We start from the raw sequence: 21657 nt of genomic DNA on the forward strand, positions 1-21657 counted from the left end.
AATTAAGCCAATTGTTATTTACGGATTTCTTTTTACGATTTAGGCTTAGGACGAAACTCCGGGTGTGACAAAAAGAAAGGAAAAAGGAGGGAAAAAGGAAAGCCCCACTTTTGCCGAGTTGTAAATTAATTTGTTTGGCAAATTTTATACTTTTGCAATTTGAGTTTAAATCCAGTTAATTGATTTGCGAACCTCAATTTAATTAAATTAAGTTCTTTTAGAGGGATTTTTTCTGAGTTAATTAAGCCAATTATTATTTACGAAATTTTTTTACGATTTTAGGCTTAGGACAAAACTCCGGGTGTGACAACCCGCCGCCCGAAGGTGGAGCTCAGTGCTCAGCGACAGATCTGGGGCAGCGGTGGTGTCGGGCGGCTGGCGACGGTGATGGCTATGCTGGAAGCGGAAGCGGCGGCTGCGATGAGCTCTAGCAGGCGACGGCGCTACTTTCGTTTTTTATGTTTGGAATTTTATTTTTGTTCGCGATTTTTCTCTTTGCATGTGGTCGGCTTAAGCGCCCGCATGCAAAAATCAGATTTTCGCATGTTGGTGCCCTGGCCGCATGCAAAGATTTGTATTTTCACAGACGATTTGACACATGTGGTTGGGGCAACCGCATGTGAAAATCACTCTGGCTCTTTGCAAAAAGGGTTTGTGCAATAGTGATGGCATTTAGGTCCATAATTTTATAAAATCCATATATATATATTTTAATGTATTACCCGAGGTTCAAAGTGTACATAGCATATAATTATCCAAGATGATGACGAATTTGTATTTAGACCTATCAGCTGTAAATACAAAATCGTATGCACATGCATGTCAATGCCAGAGCGACAATATACATGTTGGTTCTTATGTGATACATTGTCAAGGTTAGTGACTTAAATATTTATTTTATAAGTTCATGACTCTGCATGGTTCCCTGGTTTAAGTTTATAGATAGACCATGTATTTTACTCAAATATATATTATAAATACATCATTACTCACAAAAGGAAATAAAATGAAAGAAACGGCACAAGTACAATACTCCCATTATCATTCTAAACCCACAATTTTAAAGTACAAAATATAAATGTTTGAAACATTACTTCCAAGAGAAAACTCTATTTTCTCTTTTTCCGTAAACCATATATTATATTATTTTGTGGCATTAAACCGATATAAAAATAGTAACAGTGGCAACTCAAATGGCAAAATATTAAATACCTCAATTTTCAAAAGTTCAAATACCCTCGAGAAAGATAAGCTAAAAATTTCACCAAACCGCTGTGAACTCTTCTAAAATCTCGCTAATTCTCTCGTCAATCAATGCCCGAACCCCAACGCAACGGAACGGAAACCCAAAGCGGCGTTCCGTTCTGTCCCCCAAAATCCCCCACCCGCCATGCCCGACTCCTCCGCCGATCCCTTCCTCCCTCCCCAACCCCGGCTCGAACCCTTCGCCGCCGCCGCCGTAGACGCAGCGAGGCCCGATCCGGACATGCCGCCGCGGAAAGCCAAGCTCAAGAGGCCCCTCACCGAGAAGCTGCGCGCCGCCGCGGAGCAGCGCCAGGCGCACCTCCGCGCCCGCCTCCGCCTCCAGCCCCTGCCCGCGCCGCCGCTCGCGCCGGCGGAGGGGTCCCCCGAGGAGGCGGCGCTCCGTGCCCTCGGCCTCCTCGACTTCGCGCGGCTGGGGCCCTCCCTCTCGTCCGAGCCCCTCCGACCCGACCTCGTCGCCCCCCTCGTCGCCTACCACGACCCCGCCCAGCGCCGCAGCTTCGTCCGGGGCGTCCGCGTCGGCGTCTCCCGGAAGCACTTCGCCGACGCGCTCTGCCTCCCCTGCAAGCCGGCCCCCACGGCGCCGCAGCCCGAGGCGGACCCCGCCGCGGTCGTCGCCGCCTCCCAGGAGCTACTTCAGGCCTACGTCCTGCCGCTGTTCCAGGGCGACGACATGTGCATACTGCCCCAGGAGGTGGTCGCCGCGGAGCAGGCGGTGAAGGACGGGTCGGCGCATCGGGTTGACTGGGCGGGCCTGATCTGGGGCCTCGTCGAGAAGGAGATGCACGATTTGCCCAAGAGGGACGATGGGCTGTGCTACTACGGGGCGTATTTGCAGAGGCTCATCCGGGCACATAAGCCAGAGCTGTTCGAGCAGACGGAGGAAGAGAGGGGAGAGGCTGTCTTGGAGGTGTCGGACATGGAAGAGGAGGAAGCGGACGATGATGCGGACGCCAAGAGCAAGAGCATGGAGGAGTTGGAGTCAGGGGATGCGGATGCTGATGAGAGGAGCAACTGCTTGGACAAATTGGAGATAGGGGGTGCAGATTTGGGGAGCAATAGCTTGGAGGAGCTGGAGTCAGGCGATGCAAACGTAAGGGGGGAAAATGCGGAAGAATTGGAGTTGGCAGTTGAGGATGAGCTGAACAAGGGATTGGATGACACGGATGCTGCAAATGTGGATGCAAATCATATGGACTTGGATGAATCAGAGGCTACGGATGAGGACGCGAAAGGCAAGAGCTTTGGTGAATCGGAGATGGGGTTTGTGTCTGTGGGAGCAGTTTCTGTTACGCATGAAGTGATGCTTCCTAATGATGAGGATGCGGCAGAGGCGGCAGCAGAGGAAGATGGAGACACAGCAATGGCAACAGTAGATAAGGATGCAGGTTCATTGACAGAAACGTTAGTGATGACGCATGAGGAATTTGTGGCAGTGCCGGAGGATGATGACGAGGAGGCAGATGGGGATGAAGAGAAGGATGCAACAGGGTTGAGCTTGGGGATTGGCTCTGTCAATGATTATGACAGTACAGATATGGAAGAGGATGCAAACGTGGAAAATCTTTGTGAGGGTGATAGTGCCAATGAAGAGGCAGAGGAATCAGAGGAAGACGCATTTGGGCAGTATAGGAGTGAAGAGATGAATTGGACGATGGGGGATGAGAAGGGGCATGGTAGTGATTTTGTAAACCTTCAGTTCGAGAATTTGAATAAAGGTGATGTTGAAATCAGGAATGAAGTCAGCTACGATGATGAATTCTCTGGAAAGATGGGATCTTTGCATGGGATGACATCAACAAACCTCCTGCAGGCAATGAGCTCAATTCCTGCGACATACAATGTTTCAGAGAATGCTCCTGACCTGTCCTCTGGAGAATTCTTGGCTATGGGGGCTGATGCTCATAAAAATGGACTGGACCTAGGGACCGGGAGCTCATATTTCTTTGAGAATAATGGGAAGAGGCATATTGGAGAAATTGAGGAGTACAATGACCATATGCCAGGAAATGAGCAGTTTGACCAGAGAAATCAACATAAGAGGTTGCGGAACAGCAACAACAGTAGTATATCACCTGGATCAGCAGTCTTCAATGCACATTTTGCAGAACCCTTTCAAAACTTGATGAGCAAGGCTAGCATGTTCTATGAGCAGAAAGAGAGAGAACTTCAAGATGTTCTGGTGGAGAAACAATATTTGGCCAACTTACTACAGGAGAAGGAACAAATTATCCAATCGTTGAACTCGGCCAGATTTGAGCAAGAGAATAAGTGGCAAGCAGAGATTAGACGCTTTGAGCATGATCTGAATGTGATGGCCCAATTGGTCACTGGTTACAGGAGGGCATTGAAACAGAACCGAGCCTCTTTTGATGAGTACAGGAAGAAATTCCCTTGTGACAAGCCTCGTTATTGTGATGTTCCTGGTGGTGGTGGTCTTGTTCTTAGTGTCAAGGAGTTGGAGAAGAAGCGGTTAGAGGAGGAGCAGCAGAAACTTGCTATGGCAAATGAAATGATTGGAAACTTCCAGCATGAGTGGTTTTCGAAGTTTGATGGCTGGGCACGATCTATCCATTATCTACGGAGCAGAACAGAAGAACTGGTTGGGGAGCTCACTCTTCTCAGGGAAAAAAGAAAAGCAAAAGTTACAACCCCAGTTATGGAAGAAGCGAATGATACAGCTCCAGCTACAGAAGAAGCGAATGTTATAACCGCAGCTACAGAAGACATGAATGCAGCTACAGAAGAAGTGAGTGTTATAACCCCAGCTACAGAAGAAGTGAATGTTATAACCTCAGCTACAGAAGAAAGGGAAGTTACAACCGCAGCTACAGAGGAAGCGAACATTACAACCCCAGCTATAGAAGAAGCGAAGGTTACAACCCCAGCTACAGAAGAAGCGAAGGTTACAACCCCAGCTACAGAAGAAGCGAACGTTACAACCCCAGCAACAGAAGAAGCGAACGTTACAACCCTAGCTACAGAAGAAGCGAACATTACAACCACAGCTACAGAAGAAACAAACATTACAACTTCAGCTACAGAAGAAGCGCAAGTTACAATCCAACCTACAGAAGAATGAGCTCTTGCTTTTCTGGCATTCAGAGGTATGTGGATATCATGTAAACCAACATCTTGATTTATTTTGGTACAAATGAATTTGCTGGTTAGGACCAAGGAGATGAACTAATTTGTTGTATTAGGATGAATGTATTGGTTGGTACTCTTAGGAAACTCATGTTCATGATATGGATGGGAAGAATTTCATCGTACTGTAGATTTAAGAGTATGCATACTTCATGATATTTGGTGCAGTATGATATTAAGCTATTATTTGAAGCTTTCATGCATTTTTGTGAGATACATTTCTTTAGTGGTATTGAAACAGACAGTAAAACTAATAAGAGGAAGAGAAAATTCTTTCTTTGCCATCAAAGTCGCACATTCCTTATTTCCAATCAACACTATACTGGCCATTTCCTTATACGTCTTTCACATTCTTCAATGCCATGCTGTCCATCTAATACCAATAAACTTTTAACTGAGTTCGAAAAAGACTAAACAACCTAACTTCTCCACTCTCCACTTTGCTGGTAATGTGGGGGACACATTCCTGTTGCTACACCTGCTCCCTAAGCTGGATTCCTTGCGCTGTACTAAACAGCTCCTGTGTTCAACAGCTTTTGATATTTGATTTGAGCTGCTCCATGCTGGATGGATGAGCTTGTTTATCCATCTGATGTCCCTCAACTATCTACTTTTTCTTTTCTCAACCGCTGCATGGATGGCTGGATGCCCCTCTGGGTTTCCAGGATCCTCCACTGGAGCAGCTGCCAATGCTTGTGCATGCTGTCTCCTACTCTTCCACTAACCCCATGATTTTTCTGTAGAACAGGCTGCTGCACCGACAAAGAAGAGCCTGCTGACTTCCTCGCTCACTACATTCTTGACTTTGAGCCATTAATCATACCCATCCTCCAAATCTGCCACAACTGCCTTGAACCGCCAGTTGGCGAGCTCCAGTTCACTGCCACGGTGGACTGGCTTGAGTGTAGGGTAAAGGGCACTGAACATGTGGGCTTAGGGGAAAGGTTTTTGTTTTCAGAAAATTCTGAGCTCTAAGGGTGTCACTCTCATGTCCTGGTGATTTGGATGGGACAAAAGGGTACTCCCATCCCCAAAAGGCTTCCATCTTTGAGCGGGGACTCATTTGTCCCACAAAGACTTCATCTTTTGGAGCAACCATTGCATTGAGGTTTGCTAAGTAGAGAACAAATACATTGGGATTTCTAAAGTGGGGGACAAATGCATTGATGTTTGCTAAAGTGAAGGACATTCTAGTCTTTTTAGCTTTGTATTGGTTTGGGTGAGATGAACTAAAACTGAGGTCTTTTTGGGACGGAGGTAGTTGAAAAGTTGAACCAGTGGTGTACAAGTAAATACAATGTAAAGCAAATTTTGAATGGAAAATAAGGAAAACGATTTGTTAGATGGAAAATAAGGAATTTTCTCTAGGATGAATAATGAAACGAACTTATTAATTCCTTCAGTGAGTTATTTATGGCTTGTTTTTATGTTATACTACTTGATATTAGTATGTCCTGTTTTAACAGTCAAGGGTGAAAATCTTTAAGGATGTGCTGGTCTCCGAGGAGGCTGGGTTACTTGGAATGCCAAGGTTAGCCCCTACTAGGTTGATAGTTCAAAGTGAAAAATGGACTCTAGCGAGTTCAAGGGTCGAAAATAGACTTTTTGTCCTTTTTTCGGAAACAAGAAAATAATGGATTTTGAGCATCACCTCATCAATCTTTGGTAAAACCAGTCTCAGTTTCATATTAGTTATTGCCTCATTAGAGTTACACAGGATGCAATTTTCTTTTGGTTTCTTGACTAATGCAAAGTACATGCATATACCAAGAGCATCATCGCACTTTGTTGACTGGTGCTACCTGAGCTTTTGTGTCTCTGAGTGTGGTCTGGATGGACGTTTTGTAAAGCTTACACCCATTTGCATTAATCCATCCAGCGTTCCTTGTTCATGGTTTTTTGGACTAAGCCATCTTCCTACAAAAGTTAAGGACAGCCTCATCGTTTTGCTTATAATAAGAGAAATGGCATATCAGTAATTAAAAAATAATTTATGAGTAAAACCTTTGCATATTTGTTCTTATCGTTCTAAAAGCAAATGCTGTAAAATAAACTATGATGAAAAAACCTCCAAAATCAACTCCAAAATTAAGCTCTAAAATTCAAACTTTGGGTTATGCTTATATGATGTTGCCAAAACAATGAGGCTGGGAGTCAGATGAGTATTTCAAATCAGAACTGACTATTGATTGGGTCAGTTTGCATCCACACAACCTTTGATACCCATAAGTGCTCCAAAGATAGTATTTGAATATATAAAAGAGGGAAAGAAAACAGAAAAAGTGGAATTGTCAACCGCTATCGAGTTCAGTGGTTTAGGGAGGGTGTGCAGGGTATTGTCCCTATCTCCTCATGCGGTAGGGTTATGTATGTGAAAAAGAAAACAGCGAATTTTGGAAAATGGAAATTTTATTCTTGATAGAGGAGATTGTCATTCATGTGTTCAGGATAGAGTAGCTTAACTAGCCTACCTTCTGATGAGCAATGAGCTTTGATGTCTAGTGTAACTTCTTTTTTTAAAGAAAATTAATGTGAAAATATTCACTTCATGCGTTCTGAAATATATTTTCAAGCAATTTTCTTAGGTGCAAAATTGACTGTAAGTTAGTTACATTCCTTTGATCTTTTTCATATTATTCTAAAGAAAATTCTAAATTGTTGTCTTGCCGTAAGGCGCACGCCCACACAAACAATTTCACTAACTGCCAAAAGACACTCAAGTTTGTAGTAGTAATTTGCTGCTGGAAAGTCCAAAATACATGACTTCCTCATACTTTTATGGTCAAGGGAAAAAATGTTCTATAGCATCAAAAGGTCATCGATGTAGCTATATACCATTGATGTTCTGGTATGCTTAATACCACCAAATGGTTGCTCTGTTAATGTTTTACAAGTTCTATTAACTTGAACCTTCCAACCATTTTGTTGGACCATTCCACTCTCATCTTTCTGGGTTCAAGCCTGAGCAGTAGAGGAGCAAGTGCTCTGTCTGGAAAAAGCTCCTGCACATTTGAGGGTGGTGTTGTGCAGTTGTGCAAGCAAATACAGCGCTATAGTTGGAGGGCGGAGGCGATGTGCAGAAGAATGGGTTGCCATCATTTTGGATGCCATGGACTAGCCGGGACATTTTGGCCAGCTAAGAGTTCTTCAATCTAGCTAGATCGTTGGATATGGAAAGATTTAGCAAGTGGTTAGAACATAGGAATGAAGCAAAAACTGAAGGTCAAATTGTGCTCTATGGGACATGGTGTCAAAGGTCTCTTACTGGCGTTGTTCTCTCTGTAGTCCATGCCTCCATTACACCTGGGTGTTTTTGGTATTTCATAGGGCAAATTGGTCTAAAGTAGAAATAATACAGGAACATGACAGACTGACTACCATAATGGTAAAAAGTATAACCGGAGCAACCTTTCCATTGTATTGAAGTGTATCAAAACCTTTCAATGGTATATAGCTGAACTCCTGATATTTCAATGGTATATAGTTTTAAGTTCTGATCTTTCAATGCCACCAAACCAAAATTTCCAGAATGGAAGCTTGTCAACTTTGGATAATAGTTCCACTTTCCAATGATTAACTTTGATGTACTTCAATGAAAGGAAATAACTTACCAGATGTTAGATGCTGACTTTACATGTAATATAAGTCATGAAACTTCAATCATGAAAACCATTAAAGATTTAACAAGTTGAAATATATCACATGCTGTTATGCTGCATTCATTAGCAACAACACCTGCCAATTAGAGGCTGCCTATGAACTTCGAGGATTATGCTATAATGTGCATAGCCCTGGCATTTTCTGGCTGTGAGTTTCAACATTTTTAAATTTTTGTTGTTGTTATGAATTGTTTAAAAAAACTCAATGCAACTAGAGTGCTGATAATGTGCACAGTCCTGGCATTTTGTGGCTGAGTTTCAACATTTTTGGTTTGTGCTATTTACACGCCATGTGCAAATATGCAGTACCCATGAATATCCTTGTTCAATCTTACATACATTTGGTCTGGTATGTTCATTGTGTCATGTTTTCCGGGAACTAAAATAACTCTCTGTGGCAGGTTCTGATATGATGCCTACTGGCCACCAGGGTCCCCACTACGGCAGTATCCTGGTGCACCTGATGAGCTCTCCTTCATAAATGCACACTCCAATTCTATGGGTATTTTGATGTCAAGCCTGTGCATCAGCAATGTAACTACCTGGTGGTAAATTGTAGCAAAGATGGCATTATTCGACGTATAAACTAGATGTATTGTTATACAAGGACGCCTAAATGGTTAGTGCTTAATTTAGATGCCCTTTTGACGCAATCACTTTGCTGGGCCCCTGTTCGATAGAACAAAATTGTGCATTCTCATCCCCTGTTTGCAGTGATAGTTCAGTACTTTAGTCGTAATGTGTCTCCTCCATTGTCATGGGTTATAGCACAGTGAGGAAATGGATTTCGAAGATTATTTTGTGACCTTGGATGGCATTAGGTTGCTGGTGTACACAATACTGGACATCTGTTCAATGTGTGTACTGGAGAAAACCGGTTGAGATATGGTAGAAAAGCTGTGTTTCAATTTGGATTGTTGGACTTCTGGTGTCTGCTATTTCCTCCCGAGATGGAGTGAGGGTGTTCTTCTGAAGTCTTCATAAGCAGAAAAAGGCTGTTGCTGTGTTATGCCGTTTCCCTTTTGGTTTCAACATGTAGTAGAAATAAAAAATTTTAGAGTGAGCTCTGAATTCATCTAAAGGAATACTATGCTTATTCAGTCTGACTTTGATTTGCCTGCTTAAAAAATGGAGGCAAGAGTTGACAGGGATAAAGGACTAATAGCAGCTACAACTTCACCACTCTAGCACTCTAGCACATTTGTGACTTTCTCTGGGTTCTTTTTGAGACGACAGGTTAGTTTGTGGTTTGTCCGTGGTGGATTCGTCACGGCGGTTGCAGATCGCCGAGGAGTTAGTGCTCTTACAAAAGGGAGAGCATTAAGGTTTAAACCATAAATCACATCAATTAAAAAGTAGGCAAAATTCTGGAATCTGAAGTTGATGGCAGTCTATTCATCGGTGGCAAGCAGTAAGCATCATTTGGTTGTCCAAAATAAGTACATCTGAGTTGCAGAAATTTCCGAGCAAATATTGTATAGGAAAAAAGTGAAAAACCCAATCTAGAGGTTTACTTCTACTTGGGTGCAATTCTCTGTCTACTTCTACTTGTACAATACTCTGCCTTGTTCTCAAGTTAAATGAGATTGCTTATTTACTTAACTTGCCACTTCACAAAAATAGTTAGAACAAAAGAGGTCCTTTTCCACAAAATTGTGCATTCCACGGTTCCACTATTACTCTCATGTGCTAACCTTTCTGTCTCTCTCTCTTCCTTCTTTTGCTTTCATGCCAAGATCCAAGATATATTCCCTGACTTGATCTACTAGTAAAATAATTTCAAGATAGAAGTGCCAAACAGAAAAGGACTCTTAATCCTGTTGACTTCCCTTTCCTTTCCCTCTGAACTTTATTGGTGAGGCAGCAAAACTAACCGCACAGTTCATTCATCAACTTAATTGTTGTTAATATATTTAGATAATCAAAGAGAAAAAATGGAGGCATAGAAACTGAAGATCTGTTTGCCTTCTTTCAGTTTATGATCGATTCTCTTTTCTTGCCTCTTTTTTTTTTCCTGAATTTATCTTTCACTCGTTCCCAATTTCCCAGAGTGGGCTGTACGGCTGGTCAACGTGCGAGCTCTCGTTGTAGCTGTAGTTGTAATAGCACGGCTCCCTGAACTCGTACGCCGCCACGGCGAGGCCGTCGCCGTCGACGCACCAGCCGCCCATGTCGTGCGCCCCTATCGCCGGCGGCAGCTCCGCCCGCGCCCAGTACTCGAACGGCTGCAGCGTGGTCGAGCCCCGGCTGGTGCTGCCGTCGAAGTCGGACACGGACAGCACGTCATCCAGCTCCAGCCCGTCGCCGCCGCTGCTCGCCGGCAGGCCTGCGGCGCCGTGGCCGTGGCCGTCGCCGCAGGACCCCGGCACCGGCACCGACGCCGCCGGCGCGGCCCCTGCTGCCCCGCCGCCGATCTCGGCCTCTAGGGACCGCATGACGCGGCTCAGGCGGTCGTCGGCGTCGTCGTCTTCTTGCCCCATCTGCTGCTGCCCCGTCGCCGCCGCAGCTGGCGTGTCCTCCAGCAGCTGCAACAGGAACGCGCCGTCGACGTCGACCACCGGCCCCGCCTGCCCCGCGGCGCCGCCGGACTCCAGCACGGCGTCGCAGCCACCGCCCTGCGATCCGTGGCGATCCATGTGGTGCAATACGAGATGGGCGGAAACTGTGCAAAGAATCGATCGAGTCGAGTTGGTGGTGGTGGTGGCGAAAGGCGGGAAAGACGTGGGGAGGTATATATAGCGGTGGACGCGTGCGCGCGAGCGGGTGCTGGTTTAGTTAATTAGCTACTCCATTTGAGATTGCAAGTGTTTTAGTTTTATTCTAAGATACAATTCTCTATTTTTCATAAGTTAAAAAGAAAAATACATCACCTATAACATTAAATTAGTATAGGCCACCTATTAATCAGACATATATAAAAAAAATCTAGCACATTATTGATTTTTAATGGCTATAATTGTTTCGAGATTCATGCAACACGATAATCCTAGCTCATTTTTCTATCCCCCATTTAGTCAATGGCATTGTTGGTCTTCTTCTAACGTGGCGATGCCTATGGCATGAGCCTTGGTGGCTTTCCATCACCGACTGCTCCCTCCCTATTGCTTCCTACCCTTATCCTCTTCCTTCTACTTTATCCCTGTCGGATTTTCGTCGTCACCATTTCCCTCTCTTATGTAAGATCAAGAAGTGATCTATATGTTATATGTTTTTTGATGAACAAATTGGTAGTTTGCAAGATAAATGTTTTTGTGAAAATTGATCGGGCGGTCATACCGCAGGTATATGGGCGGTCAAACCTTTCAGATAACTATGGTCAGACCGCAGGTATCTGGGCGGTCAGACCGGCAGGTCAGCCCCGAAAGTTTCAGCTTTCGGTTTTCTTTTCGATTTCGGATTTGTTCTTCGTGAATTCAACTTCTAGTTGGTTTCTATACGTATGGGTACTGTTGTTTTGCTAATCATGAGTCAAGTTAGAGATAGCTTGGTCTCGGAATATGGTTTCTTTATTTGATTCATGTGTAGGTGACTTGATGTCTCGGGAGAGTATTGCCGATGATAGATCGGGAGTCAACTTGGAGATAAGGTGACGTCCGGCGGTTGAGATATCATATGGGATACTTAGGCTAGAGTTTAATGCACGTGGTGCTGAAGATTCCATGTGGCATACGATGGAGATATTGTGTGCGTATGGGATATGGAAGTTGAGTTCCGATAGAGTTCGGATTTGAGAAGATTTGTTGTATTAGAGATAGAGATATGGTTAGTTACGGATAAGAATTTGTTTCCCACGAGATTGGGAGTCCTAATTCGTGCTAGATACGTGGGCCTTGCATACCCCCGGAGAGCTTTTTTGTGCCGTTTGAGAGAAAAAGTTAGGGTTTCGACTCTATTTCGATTTTAGATCGAAAGTTTTGGTTAGGAGTGCTTTCTATGCACTTTGTAAACATTGGTTGATCCATAAAAGTTGAGAGATTCAATCTACATCTTGAAGCTTTGTCGATCGGCGTTTTTCCACGATCCCGACAGTCTAACCGCAGGTAGGCTGGCGGTCTGACCGGCCACTCAACGTCGGTCTAACCGAGGTTATGCGAGCGGTCTGACCGGCCACATAACAGCGGTCTGACCGGTGGTACATTCGCAGTGCGACCGGAGGCTTCGGTAAGGCTTCTGTGAAGGTAATCTTTTGTTTCCGCGAAAAGATTTGGTTTTTTGATCTAGCTACCATTCACCCCCCTCTCGTAGTTCTTTTACTCTGTTGTGATCCTACATCTTCCTCAACTTTAGCATCAATTCCTTCGTCCCCAACACGAAACCCTTGGTTTGCTAGTGCTAGAAAGCCACCAGCCATGCTTGTGAGCTCTGCCCGACCAATTTTCTGTTGAGTTATGATCCAAATTCATTTGTGTTAGTATAAAGACCAATTTCGACGGACGAAGCGGAGGCCTGCCGTCGGGAGGCTTGGGCCATAGAGAAGCACATGCGAAGTGGCCCATTAGGCCGTGTTCTCGGGGACGCCTGGGGATACAAGGGCAGAGCCCCCGCGGTGCGGACTCTATGCATTTTAGGATTTCATCATATATATACACCTCTTGTAAACCACCGTACGACATTGTAAACTCATCCTGATATAGTGGACATATTTTGTTGGTTGGCGCCCGTAGGTTTTCTTTCCTATTTTAGAAGGGTTTTTGACGTTAAATATTGTGTTTTCTGTTAGTGATCTATTGTGTTTATTATTTATTTGTCATTCGTTACCTAACACTTTCCCTCTCTAAGTAGAAGTGAGATGCCCCGGCCTCTAATGCTGTCCCACAGTCCTCCCCCATCGCTGTGGTTTTGACACCACCGCTGGCGATCTCTATGCGATCGATCTTTCTTATTTTTTATTGTTAGCAGTGAACGTTTAAATTTTTTGTCTTAGCATTATTATAAAAATCATTATATTTTTAAATGGAGGGAGTATTTTATACTGGAGTGGTGAGTAAGTAGCGAGTATACACTATTACAAAAGTGGTTTTTCTGTACGAGCCCTCATGATTTTAGCGTATGCAAAAATCATAGGTCATTTTTCCATAAGGCTTCTTAAGTGGTCCGTATGGAAAAATCGATTTTCCAAAACGGAGTTCAAAAATCGGTTTTTTGCATACGGGCCACTATAGGAACCGTATGCGAAAATAAAATTTAAAAAATTTGAAACTAGTTATGTCAATCATAGGAACTTCAAATTAGATGACTCTTTTTCCTAAATGTTTATAAAATCATGCTCTATCATGTTATTGTGTTCTTACTGCTATTATTTTGGCCATTTTTTTCCTGTGACTTTACTTTATCAATTAAAAATTTAAATTTTAAAACTTCAAATAATATTTGAAGGAGTAAATGATTTCAGATGAAAAAGTCATCAACAAAAAAGTTGTATAACTCATTAAGATACATAACTTCTATTTTGGTCATTTCTTCATGCGACAAAGTGATAGTAATAATTTCACAAAATTTACCTATATCTCTTATAGTTTATGAAACTATATAACATATTTGTACATTTTGTGAACAATATTACAAATCACTTTATCGGATGAAGAAATAATTAAAATAAAAGATCTTGATAAGTTCTACCACTTTGTTATTGATGAGCTTTTCAATTGAAATCATTTAGTATTTGAAAATGTTGTTGAAAGTTGTCATATTTTAAAATTCAAATTCAAACTATTCAAACGAAGTCATATAGAAAAATGACCAAAACAAAAGTTATAGATCTTGATGAATTATACAACTTTGTTATTGATGACTTTTTAATTTAAAATCATTTACTACTTCAAAATATTATTTAAATTTTTTATATTCTAAAATCAGTCCATGATAAAAAATCCCAATATACCCACCCACATAGGATATATATAAGACAAACCCTAACTTCCCCACCCTCATCCCCCACCCCCCACAGCCACCAAGGCCGACCGCCCCCACCCCCGTCGGCGTGCTACCTCCCCCGTAGCGCCGCCGCGCTGGTCGGTCGTCCTTGTCACCGTGCCGCTCGGCCGACCTCGTCGTCGACTCCGTCCCGGTCAGCCTCATTGTCGCGCTGCCCGGCCAGCCTCGTCGACTCCGTCCCGGTCAGCTTCGTCATCGACTTCCCCCAGCCACCCTCGTCGACTTCCCTCGGTCGGCCTCATCCACTCCGCCTCGGCTGCCCTTGTCCTCGCACTGCTCGGCCAGCCTCGTCGTCGACTTCGTTTGGTTACTACACCGGCCATGTGCCTCTTAGCCACCCACCGGCCACCCCATTGCCACCCGTACGTGGCAACCACGACGACGGCAGATGGTAGCGGCGAGCTTGGGCGCGGCAACGATGACCACCCCACGGTGACGATGACCTCGGGAGCGGCGACGACGACGATCTCCCCACAGTGACGACGACCTTGGCGACGACGATGGTTGGCGGCGAATCTAGCGCGGAGGACGGCGGCGGTCTCGGGCGGCCGTGGTTGGAGTGGATCTAGGCGGGGCGGTTGTAGCGACGGCGACGACAGGAGCGGTGGCGATGGCGCTAGTTTTTTTTTCGTTTTTTTTATTTTTTTTATTTTTATTTTTTTCACGATTTTTTCTTTTTACATATGGTTGGCATAAGCATCCGCATGCAAAATTTGGATTTTCGCATGCAGTTGCGTTGGCCCCATGCAAAGATCGCCATCTTTACAGACGATTTTGTGCATGCGGCTAGCTTAACCGCATACGAAAATCGTTATGACCCATTTGTAATAACTGATTCCGTAGTAGCGAGAGTTGATGACCTGCAGCCTTAACGTGTACTGCCCTGTTGCACGCTTGTCCCCCATGTGCGGCTGACTAATTTGGCTGCACTCCAGAAGCAAGCTATAGAAGACGACGTACGCGTCCCTTTCCTTCAGTGTGTCATTAATTTGGAGGAGAAGGAAATTAAAGAAAAGCTAGCGTATAAGCGTGGAAACCTCGTGTTACCCATGTGTTTTAACCGTTTACATATTTCCAAGAGCCAAGACCGCAAGAGCGTTTGCAAAAGAAGATACGGAAAGGGAAAGAAAGTTTGTGCGATAGTGATTTGTTTAACGACCTTTTTTCTATTGTTATTTATATCTTGATGTACTACAAATGTAATGTAAAATTCTAGTATTTTAAGATACATGGTACCTCAAGGTATTAAATTTTTACATTGAAAAATATAGTATCCCAAAATATTTTTTCAAAGATGTTAGAAAAAGATCTTTGTTTAAATGGTCAGGTCATCGAGTCTCAGTCTCATAAATTTGCTTGTCAAGGTGACTGTGTTTGGTCTTGGCATGCGTATAGCTTAGGATAACATGTGCCCATATATATATGGACGCATTTTTATTTTCTAGTTCTTTATAACATTTTTTTTTTGGCAAATAGTATGGACATAGCATCTTAGAATTAAAAGGAATGCACGTGCTATTGAGAGGGAGGCAGAGAGAGGATTTGATGCTGGTGGGTGGGATATTCGGAGGTGATAATCTGTGGCTTTTTTAGAGAAGAAAAATGACTTGATTGTATGGAGAATTTATATCTAAGATATAGGGCATGGCACCATTTAAATACACATATAGACAAAACGAATATATTTCTCTTCCACTGCAATTGATAGAGCCTTTATAGATCTAACATCTGGATATTGAAGGAAAAACTATTGGGGTTGAGAAAATTTAACAAATAATTTAAACAAGGACTATCTAAGGTGGTGCTTAGATTGAGAAAATTTTTTGGAGAAGTGTCACATCAAATATTTGACCAGATGTCGGAAGGGGTTTTTGGACACGAATGAAAAAACGAATTTCACGGCTAGCCTAGAAACCGCGAGACGAATCTTTTGAGCCTAATTAATCAATCATTAGCATATGTTGGTTACTGTAGCACTTATGACTAATCATGGACTAATTAGGCTCAAAAGATTCGTCTCAAGATTTCTTACGTAACTGTGCAATTAGTTTTTTGGTTCATCTATGTTTAATACTTTATTTAGGTGTTCAAAAATTCGATGCGATGTTTTTGAAAAAAAATTTTGGAAACTAAACAAAGCCTAAGATATTATCTCGGAAAAAAAAAACACATCTGCTTGCTGCTCTCTAGTTCACTCTCTGATGCTTCGTCAACCTTAAGAACGGTAAAAAAACCCCCATTTTTTAAACTTTTGTAGCCAATTGTACATGCTGTGCGTACCTAGCTACGATCGTGAGGAATAATTCATGGTACTGAAAAGGTGGTAGATGATGTGGCGATGATGAACATATTGAGGTGTGTGTATATATACACACACACACATATATATATATATATATATATATATATATATACATATTTTTCGTGCTGTTTGATTTTTTTTTGCGCCTTGTACAGTGCAGTACGATTGGAATATTGGATGACTTGAGTGTATTGTACAGAGCAGGCAGGCACAAGTACGTTTTTCCAACCTAGCATAGCGTATACGTACGTACCGCGCGTTTAGTTAGTTCCACCGCGCGCACCACACATGGCGACATCTCGCGTCGGCAAGCTAGGCTCAATTGACAAGTGCCTTATTCTTAAAAAATACTATCAATTAATGGACATAACTTTCAACAAATGCCTTCATAGAATTCTGTTTTTATTATCTCTTAACTCCATACTTAGGTGAAATGGATGGATCTAACCGTGGTGGTATTTCTGATACAAATAGGTTCATATCAAGATACTGATGGCATTTATCAGAAGAGTGTGTTTGTCAATAATATTTGTTAGTTTTTTTTGGAACACACACATGATTAGGGGATTTTTACATGCAACAATTTATTTTCTCCAGAATTTTCATGAAATTTCTTCGAGCAGAATAGACCCTAGGCGTAACTTTCTTTCATTCCTGTTTCCTTTTTCTTCAATTGCTTGCTTGTCTAAAGAGATAACTAGTACAAAAATAGGTACACACATTCGAGACAAGCAAGAGAGGAAGACTCCAAAATTATTATCGTCGGCAATTACGTTAGTCCTTTCTCATCCAATTGGGTTGTACGTCGTCCCAATCATATATGCGCTCTCCAAGTCCGTTTTGGAGTATTAAATGACCATGTGATTTTCATCATCAGTGCCTCTGTTTATTTTTCGTTTATATGTTTTATCGAGTAGGTTGCTCGTTTTTTATTTCCTCACAATTGCTCTGACTTGTTAGTCTCACCTTTATCCAACCAAAAGATTGGTCCTACTATTTTGTTCATCGTTAATGGGAAAGCGGTGTGAACTGCACAAACTAATTTTTAATTAAAAAATAAAGTCCATTAGAACCCAACCAAAACATAGGGATGATTATTTGACTGTTTCATGAAAAAAAGCTAAATAACATATTTAAAAATAAAAAAATAATTTATAAATAAAATTTTTATATACCTATTATAGCGATCTACTCCCTCTGTTTTATAACGTAAGATGCTTAAATTTTTTATTTATAATGTTTGTCTTATTCAAAAAATTATAAAAATATTATTTATTTTGGTGACTTACTTTATTATCAAAAGAACTTTAAGCATGACTTATCATTTTTTATATTTATGGTAAATTTTTAAATAAAACGAATGGTCAATCTTTGAGCTTCTCCCGACCATCGTGCCTCCGTGTCTCTAGCGGGTTACACACCAGTTCCGTTGCTATTCCTTGTTGTCTTCTAACCACAGCAAAAACCACCATTTTTGTTGCTTGCATGGTCCCACTACTTTCATCGCCCTTTTATACTTTTCTGAAGTTGCCATTGGGCGTATGCCTTGTGAGTTTTCTCTCTAAATCCACACGCTCTCCAAACTCCCAACCACATTCATGCATCCTCAACTCCGAAACCTTTAACTTGACGGGGCAAACTGCCTGTGCCTCTGCCTCTATGTATCGCTGCTCAAGAGGAGGAGGATGAGATCGAGATTAGTCGTTGGGGGAGTTGTCCGCATGCCGCTGGTTGCCAATGAGTTCTTTAGCATGTTCATGAGGTTGAAGAAGAGAGACGACAATGCTCCTCTGGTGCATGTACGTACATGTTCATGAGGTTAAAGAAAATGATAATTGTTGATCATATGGTTTTAGAGATGGGACGACAGAAATTTTGGGGGAGAAAACCAGGCAAAATATTATTGACCACACAATGTATATCAACAAGCAATTGCTCAATACATAGCAAATTTCGGTTTTTTATTGTATCATGATTATACGTTTAATTCACTTCTAGGTATTTCCAAATATTTTGCTGGGGATTTGAGATTAACTTGTGCAAAAAACTGTCACTTCAACAGAAAAACATGCAAGTTAAACTAACTATGATGGGTCATAAATATAGTCTGTTAAAGATAAAAATATCATGTCTAGCAAGTTTATTTTTTGACATTCATGGCTGAGCTGACATGTTTTTTTTTCGATCTCTCTCCTATCTTCAGATCAAACTCATCTTCCTCTCTCGTCTTACTGTCTCTCTCCCAAAGGTTGTGTGCATCCAAGCAACACCACCCCATGCTCCCCACCCTCTCCACCCTAGACCAATGGCTCCCTGAGCATCAGCCACTGCCTCCACCGCAATCTCTAGCTTGCTCTGTCCGCCATGACCATATGCCATATCTAATCCAAACTCACATGCCCTCTGCCCTTGAGCACAAATCTAGCTACTCTAAGCTTTAAGATGTTACATCAGGGATCAGGCTGCTCTGAGCTCGAAGACGCCATATCTACAGGGCAACATGACGTATTACGTGACCAGTTAATTTGGTTCTGCATGCAGCGGCATGATAATGTGGACTTGCGGTAGGGACGCAACAGGGATGGTGGCACACAACACACGGGATGATACTGTGCTAGTTAGGAGGTAGACCTACAATGAGGTGACCCCATAGTCAGCATGAGCACTAACTAGGGAGGCTGCACAGGTTTTGGCGTGAGTCTTCTTCATTTCTTCTCGAGTGGTCTTGAGGTGCTCCCATTTTTTCGATCCCCTTGGTCTCTTCTTAATAGGTTTGTGGTGTTCCAAAAAATTGATGCACATATCCAAATCAATTCGTAGACCCAATTGTACTAGTCTTCAATCAGTGATGCATGTTTTGCTTAACCCTACACTACAGGTAGATACTCGATCCTTATGTTACGTCGTTCACTTATAACCACGTTCTTGGTTGGGGTTAGTAACCGGGTGGAAAACATATAAACATATTAACATATCATCAATTAATTATTAGCTTAAAAGTTTGAAAAATGGATTGATATAATTTTTGAAAGCAACTTTTCTATAGAAGAGTTTTGAAAAGAACACATGGTTTAGCAGTTTAAGAAACATGCACATGAAAAACGAAAGAACCTGGCCTAGTATTAATCCTATGCAAATTTTGATGCCTGGGCTCACATGCATGTGCGCTCCGCTAAAGGGTGGATGTGAGCAATTCCTTTTTTCTTGAAGTTGTTCTCCCGTATGATTGATGGGAATAACTATTTTCTGCGTGTTTTAGATGGTGAACTAGTGGAGTATGGGCCTCCACCTTTCCTACGAAGCCATTTTGTATTTTTTCCCCCCCCTTTGTTGGGTTTTTTCACATCTATGATGGGTCACAAGTCATTTTCTATGTTTCTTTTTCTGGATTTTTCACATCTGTGAAAGGGCAAAAGTCACTTGTCATAATCTATTATTGCATATTAGCTGGAACATAGAGATTTACGTATTGAAGTATATAAACCTGAAACATAAATCCCGGTTATAATAACATATATATACCTCACCATACACTACTTTGGTTGACGACATACTTCCTTAATTCCTTTCACTAATTTTTTTATTACGATTTGCACATTAATTGGCAATGATATACGTGATCACAGTAGTAGCATGCACCTAAGTTAGGATGGAGACAAGTAAACATCCTGCACCTTTCCCTGAATGCCATGTTGCTATCCAAGGTTCACATGGTTTTTTTTCTGTGAAAATTCAAAGGTCTCAGGAATATATCCGATAAAGTGATCAGAACTAATAAACAAACAAAGTAAAATGTGCAAAGAATAATATAACGTCTTTTGATTTATAATTTGTTTGATGCAGTTTCGGAGGCTATAGAGACCAGATAATACTCTCTCCGGTTTTTAATAGACGACATCATCGATTCTTTTTACACACCTGATCATTCATCTAATTAAAAAATCCTGTACAAATACATAAAAATTATAAGTCAATCTTAAAATAAAACCATAACCAAATAATTAATAATTGTATTATTTTGAATATATAAGACAACGGTTAAGCATATATTTATCTGAAAGATAATGACGTAATCCACTAAAAACCGGAGAAAATATATAGCTAGACATCATCAGATACACATAGAAGTTGCATCATCTAGTCATCCACGCGCACTATAAGAGGCATGGAGCACACATGGCAGCAAATCATGTTTCTCATAGCAATTAAGCTAGTCACTAAATAGCAAGTAGCAATGCATCCAAATTAATCTGAGGTCTTATCCATGGAATTTTCCATGTGTCACAGTGGTGTATATGTAGAGATCAGGAGGACAATATGGCAAACGCAAAATGGATGGCCACCACCGATCGAGTGTACGTTTGTATATTATCACACATATATGCATGCACCAGCTGCCAATTGGATGTCCATCCATGTCAAGCAAGATTTGGTAGCTTTCCAAGCATATTTTCTTGTCCTTGGATGGGTGGGCATGCATGCATCACTGGCTGTACTGAAATGCCCAATAATTGAGGTTGGGTTTTTGATTCCTTTTTTTTCGGTTCTTCAATTATTAGATGCCGTGGTACTTGATATTGACTTAAAGCTTAAAGATCTAGTATATAGTTGCCCGTGTGGATTATATTTGAGACCTTACTTTTGGGGTTTAATTAATCCCACATTAGACAAAAAATGAGGATGATATGAGCTATTAGCTAGGTTAGTGTTTTTTATTGAGATAACCTTGGTCGTGGCTTTGGTTGGGAGACTTTTTTTAGGTTTTATTTGGAGAGCTTTTAACTACAGCTTTTGATAAAATCTTTATATGTCAAGCTAGCTCTCCCAAACAACAAATAGATTATGGGAATATATAGTTGTAGTATATAGAAAATGAAGTAGAAGCCAAAAGCCAGAAAACTCAATTTTTTTATATTCTCATCAACTGTTTCTTATTATTTTAAGCTTTCCCAAACATAACCTTAAGCTCAATCGAATCGTATTGGCTAGATAGTGAGCTAAGCCAGCTCTGGCCGTGTTCTTTTGGAGGGATGGTGAGTTAACTTACATGACACAAAAAACGTAGTAATAGATTAGTACATGATTAATTAATAATTAATTATTAAAAAATATAAAATAGATTAGTATGATTTTTTAAAACAACTTTCCTATAGAAAATTTTTACAAAAAATACACCGTTTGACAGTTCGGAAAGCGTGCGCGTAAAAAACGAAGATGATAATTAACTTACATTGGCGAACGAACACGGCCTCATTGTACTAGGCTACAAGTCATCTTTACTTATAAGGATGACATATATGTCATATACTCACGTTGAATTTTATACTCCTTCCAAATATAAAAAAGTCTTGC

At 41.7% G+C, this 21657-nt stretch overlaps 2 protein-coding genes across 2 annotated transcripts; one reads left to right on the forward strand and one right to left on the reverse strand.

Annotated features, from left to right (window-relative positions):
* Positions 1-1346: 1346 nt before the first annotated feature.
* LOC102704430 lies at positions 1347-8965 on the forward strand. Its single transcript, XM_006656967.3, has 2 exons — positions 1347-4370; positions 8471-8965. The coding sequence occupies exon 1, from the start codon at positions 1391-1393 to the stop codon at positions 4343-4345; it is 2955 nt and encodes a 984-aa protein (XP_006657030.2). The 5' UTR covers positions 1347-1390; the 3' UTR covers positions 4346-4370; positions 8471-8965.
* Positions 8966-9692: 727 nt separating this feature from the next.
* Positions 9693-10768, reverse strand: LOC102704713. Its single transcript, XM_040524827.1, has one exon. The coding sequence runs from the start codon at positions 10703-10705 to the stop codon at positions 10097-10099; it is 609 nt and encodes a 202-aa protein (XP_040380761.1). The 5' UTR covers positions 10706-10768; the 3' UTR covers positions 9693-10096.
* Positions 10769-21657: the final 10889 nt, after the last annotated feature.

Source organism: Oryza brachyantha, chromosome 6 (genome assembly GCF_000231095.2).
Source record: "Oryza brachyantha chromosome 6, ObraRS2, whole genome shotgun sequence".
Taxonomy (NCBI): domain Eukaryota; kingdom Viridiplantae; phylum Streptophyta; class Magnoliopsida; order Poales; family Poaceae; genus Oryza; species Oryza brachyantha.

Coding starts and splice junctions, on each gene's coding strand:
- LOC102704430 (XM_006656967.3), top strand. CDS start 1,391: ATGCCCGACTCCTCCGCCGATCCCTTCCTCCCTCCCCAACCCCGGCTC.
- LOC102704713 (XM_040524827.1), bottom strand. CDS start 10,705: ATGGATCGCCACGGATCGCAGGGCGGTGGCTGCGACGCCGTGCTGGAG.